The 4,676-nt window shown below is 38.9% G+C and overlaps 1 protein-coding gene across 1 annotated transcript; it reads right to left on the bottom strand.

The window, feature by feature from the left end:
* Window positions 1–288: 288 nt before the first annotated feature.
* OR8A1 (olfactory receptor family 8 subfamily A member 1) lies at window positions 289–1,224 on the bottom strand. The gene has a single exon (XM_074321437.1). It carries the CDS (start codon window positions 1,216–1,218, stop codon window positions 289–291), a length of 930 nt encoding a protein of 309 aa, XP_074177538.1. The 5' UTR covers window positions 1,219–1,224.
* Window positions 1,225–4,676: the final 3,452 nt, after the last annotated feature.

The following is a 4,676-nucleotide window of genomic DNA, read 5'->3' on the forward strand; positions in this document are numbered from 1 at the left end:
ATGCTGGAAGTTTAAAATTTATGTTAAATTACAATTAAAATAGCAAATGTTTACCAAAGGGCTCAGGATATAGAAAATGGAACCCAAGAGAATGAAAATATGAACTTGAAATCAGCTGGCTTCAAACAGCAATGAAGTAGAGAGAGGAAACGAAGAGGGAAGAAGGAGGCATTCACTGAACCATGTAGAGCAGTGATTTTCTGCCATTGTGGCTGGGTATGCAGAGGACTTCAGCTAGAATGTATAACAACTTCCTCATAAAATTGAGCAAGAATAATAACTTCTGCATCAAAACATTTTTCTCCTCAGGGTTTTCTGCATGGCAGCCTTTACCTCCTTATTCCTCAAGCTGTAGATGAGGGGGTTCAGCATGGGGATCACTGTGGTGTAGAACACGGAGGCCACGTTCTCCTGGGCCAGGGAACTGGCTGTGGAGGGTTTTAAGTACATGAAGGAAGCTGACCCATAAAATAATCCCACAGCGGCAAAGTGGGAGCTGCAGGTGCTGAAGGCTTTGGACCGTCCCTCTCTGGTGCTGATGTGTAGGATGGTGGAGAAGATGAAGGCGTAGGAAACAATGACTGTTAAGCTGGAGACTATGATGTTAAATCCAGCCAAAAAGAAGATGGTTATCTCAATATCACGGGTGCTAGAGCAGGAGAGCTTCATGAGGGGGAGGATGTCACAGAAGTAATGACTGATGAGAATCTCACAATAGGGCAGTTTTACCATGAGGCTAGTCTCAATGGTTGAGCCAATGAGGCCCATGAGGTAGACCGCAGCCACCAGCAGGGAGCAGACAAGATGAGACATGGTGACGTTGTAAAGCAAAGGACTACAGATGGCGACATAGCGGTCGTAGGCCATCACTGTGAGCATGTAACACTCGGCAATGACAAACACGAGGAAGAAGTAGAGCTGTGACATGCATCCGGCATAGGAGATGATGTTCTTCTCTGACACGAAGTTCACCAGCATTTTAGGGGTAATGACAGAGGAGTAGCAGAAATCCAGGAATGACAGATTGCCGAGGAAGTAGTACATGGGGGTGTGAAGCTGAGCATTCACACAAATCAGTGTTATCATGCCCAGGTTCCCTATCATGGTGACCAAGTAGATCCCCAGGAAGAGGAGGAAGAGGGGGAGCTGGAGCTCTGGCTGATTTGTTAATCCCCCAAGAATGAACTCTGTCACTGTAGAGTGATTTTCTGTCGCCATTCTCCTTTGGGAGCCCTGTGGGGATAAGAGAGAAGAACCTGTGAAAGGCTACATCTGAGCCTTTGTGGTGAGGCTAGGGACCCACATCTGTTCCTTACTGAGTGACCTCGACCTCTTTCCTGACTGGGTCTGTACTCCCTCTAATGCTTTCTAGGATTCAGACAATTTTGCTGTGATTCAGAGGAAATGAAGGGTGAGAAACCCACTCTCCCCCCAGGGCTTTACCACCCTCATGTTCCTCAGTTACCCTACAGGTGAATACAAGTGTGTTTTACTTATAGGTTTCAAGTTGACTTTTGTCCCAGTAAGAGACTGTCCCTTGTCATCTAGGCAATCCCAAAATATTACCATGAAATGAAATGTGCAGAAAGCTTATTTCAATACCAGATAGTATAGTCCAGTAGTTAAAGCCCTACGTATTACTGGGTGACAAATGAATATCCACATTTGAGAATAAATGGAATTATAATATCAATTCACAATTTTATTCCATGATTAAAACACATGGTAATATTTTCCAAACATTCTCTTGCTAGACAGATGTGAATTTTCATTAGGCATCTGGAATTTGTTCTAATTTTTTTTGATCTTGGGATTTTAGGATAGTTATTCTTAGTTTTAGTTATACTAGGAATCACCTGAAGATTTTTTAAAAAATATTGATGTCAGGTTCCTCCTATAGTAATTCTGATTGATTGATCTGTGGTATTTCTGGGCATTGAGCTCTGTGTTTCTGGGCAGGTAGTAAAGTTCAGCTACACACAGTAAAGGTTTTGTTTTCTTTATAATTTTGTGTTTATTGGAACTAGAGCAATTTGTAACTTGAAAATTTGGCATTAAATGCAGTTTATCCTGAGCAAATTAAAGACACTGAGGAACAGTTTGAGGTTGATTGTTCTCCATGTGCTGAGTAACCTCAGGAAGATTCATGTTGAATCAGGATGTGGAGTAAGTAGGTGGAATTAGAAATAGAATGTACTGCAATTTGCAAATGATTTAAGTGGGAAATGGATATTTTCCCTTATGCCCCCTCTTTGCATACCTTTAAATGCTGGTATCCTTTGTGGTCACTTTATCTTTGGCCACTTTCTCTCTTTACACCAACTGTATCTTCTGAATCATCACAGTCTCTCTCATTGTTTCACCATATTTCTGTTTCTATGCCTTTGATTTCCAAATTACTACTTATTGTTTGGCTGTTTTTAATGTCAACTTATGACCAATACAGAAATGATTTGTAGCTGATGGTAATTATACACAGATACCCAAGAGACTCCGTGATGGGAATCTTGCTGCAGCTAAGTCAAATGGCACTTAAATGTTTGTGTTGAGAAGCAACTGCTATTCCTGGGTGTTGCGTTGTCTTTGATGATTTTCCTTCATTTGTCTTTTCTACCTGATGAGGAATAAAAAAAGGAAGACAACATAATTTATAAAGCAGATAGTATTTTGCTTCTGATAATTTGCTTAAGTAATTGGCTAAAAGTAATTTAATAGATTGTGTTGACTAATTGTCTAGTAGTGAGCAAGAGCTTCTGAGATCACTTGCCTGACATAGGTTGAACTTTCTCAAGTTTTCAACAAAGTTGGTCATTAGATGAATGACCTTAAAAGTTATTCTTTGGCATCCAAATTGGGAATGAAGAAGTTAAATTGTCACTATTTGCAGATGACATGATGCTGCATATAGAAACCCTAAAGACTCCACCAAACAGCTATGAGAAACAATCAACAAATACAGTCAAGTTGCTGGCTACAAAATCAACGTACAAAAGTCCATTGCATTCCTGTATACTAACAACGAAATCTCAGAAAAAGAAATTTAAAAAATAATTTCTTTTGCAATTGCAGCAAAAACAATAAAATACCTACAAGTAAACTTAACCAAGGATGTGAAAGACCTATATGCTGAAAACTACAAGACATTTTTTTAAAACAAAATTGAAGAAGACAAAAAGAAATGGAAAAATATTCCGTGCTCATGGATTGGAAGAATCAACATAGTTGTAAGGGCGATATTACCTAAAGCAATATACAGATTTACTGCAATCCCCATGAAAATCCCAATGGCATTTTTTAAAAAATAGAACAAAAAATCATCAGATTTGTTTGGAACCACAAAGGACCCCGAATAGCCAAAGCAATCTTAAGAAAAAAGAACAATACTGGAGGTATAACACTCCCTCACTTTAGCTTGTACTACAGGGCTACAATAATCAAAACTGCATGGTATTGGCAGAAAAACAGATACGTAGACCAATGGAATAGAATTGAGAACCCAGAAATAAAACCACATAAATATGGACAGATAATTTTTTACAAAGAAACTAAAAACATACAATGGAGGAATTACAGCCTCTTCAATAAATGGTGCTGGGAGAATTGGATAGCCATGTGCAAAAGAATGAAACTGGACTGCTATCTGTCACCATGTACGAAAATTAATTCAAAATGGATCAAAGACTTAAGCATAAGACCTGACACAATAAACTGCATAGAAGAAAACATAGGTACTAAACTTATGGACCTTGGGTTCAAAGAGCATTTTATGAATTTGACTCCAACGACAAGGGAATTAAAGCTGAAATAAATGAATGGTAGTATAGGAAACTTGAAAGCTACTGCAAAGCAAAAGAAACCATTGACAAAATAAAGAGGCCACCAACTGAATGGGAGAAGATTTTTGCAAACAGTGCCTCCGTTAAGGGGCTAATATCCAAAATATATAAGGAACTCATGAAACTCAACAACAAAAAAACAAACGACCCAATTGAAAAATGGGCAGACGACCTGAAGAGACATTTCGCCAAAGAGGACATACAAATGGCCAATAGACATATGAAAAAATGCTCAACATCACTAATCATGAGAGAAATGCAAGTAAAACCCACAATGAGATATCACTTCACCCCTGTCAGAATGGCTATCATCAACAAGACAAATAGTAACAAGTGTTGGGAAGGCTGTGGAGAAAAAGGAACCCTCATACACTGTTGGTGGGAACGCAGACTGGTGCAGCCGTTATGGAAGGCATTGTGGGGGTTCCTCAAAAAATTACAAATAGAATTACCATATGACCCAGCAGTCCCTCTCCTGGGTATCTACCCAAAAAATCTGAAAACATTTATACATAAAGACACGTGTGCTCCAATGTTCATTGCAGCTTTGTTTACGGTGGCCAAGACATGGAAACAACCAAAATGTCCTTTGATAGATGAATGGATAAAGAAGTTGTGGTATATATACACAATGGAATACTATTCGGCGGTAAGAAAACATGATATAGGACCATTTGTGACAACATGGATGGATTTTGAGAGTGTAATGCTGAGCGAAACAAGTCAGACAGAAAAAGCAGAGAATCATGTGATTTCACTGATATGTGGTATATAAACCAAAAACAGCAAAAGAATAAGAGAAACAAATGAGAAACAGAAACTCATAGACACAGACAATAG

Source organism: Rhinolophus sinicus, linkage group LG16 (genome assembly GCF_036562045.2).
Source record: "Rhinolophus sinicus isolate RSC01 linkage group LG16, ASM3656204v1, whole genome shotgun sequence".
NCBI classification, from domain to species: domain Eukaryota; kingdom Metazoa; phylum Chordata; class Mammalia; order Chiroptera; family Rhinolophidae; genus Rhinolophus; species Rhinolophus sinicus.

Bases quoted from the DNA above. Each gene is read 5' to 3' on its own strand.
- OR8A1 (XM_074321437.1), bottom strand. From the start codon at position 1,218: ATGGCGACAGAAAATCACTCTACAGTGACAGAGTTCATTCTTGGGGGA.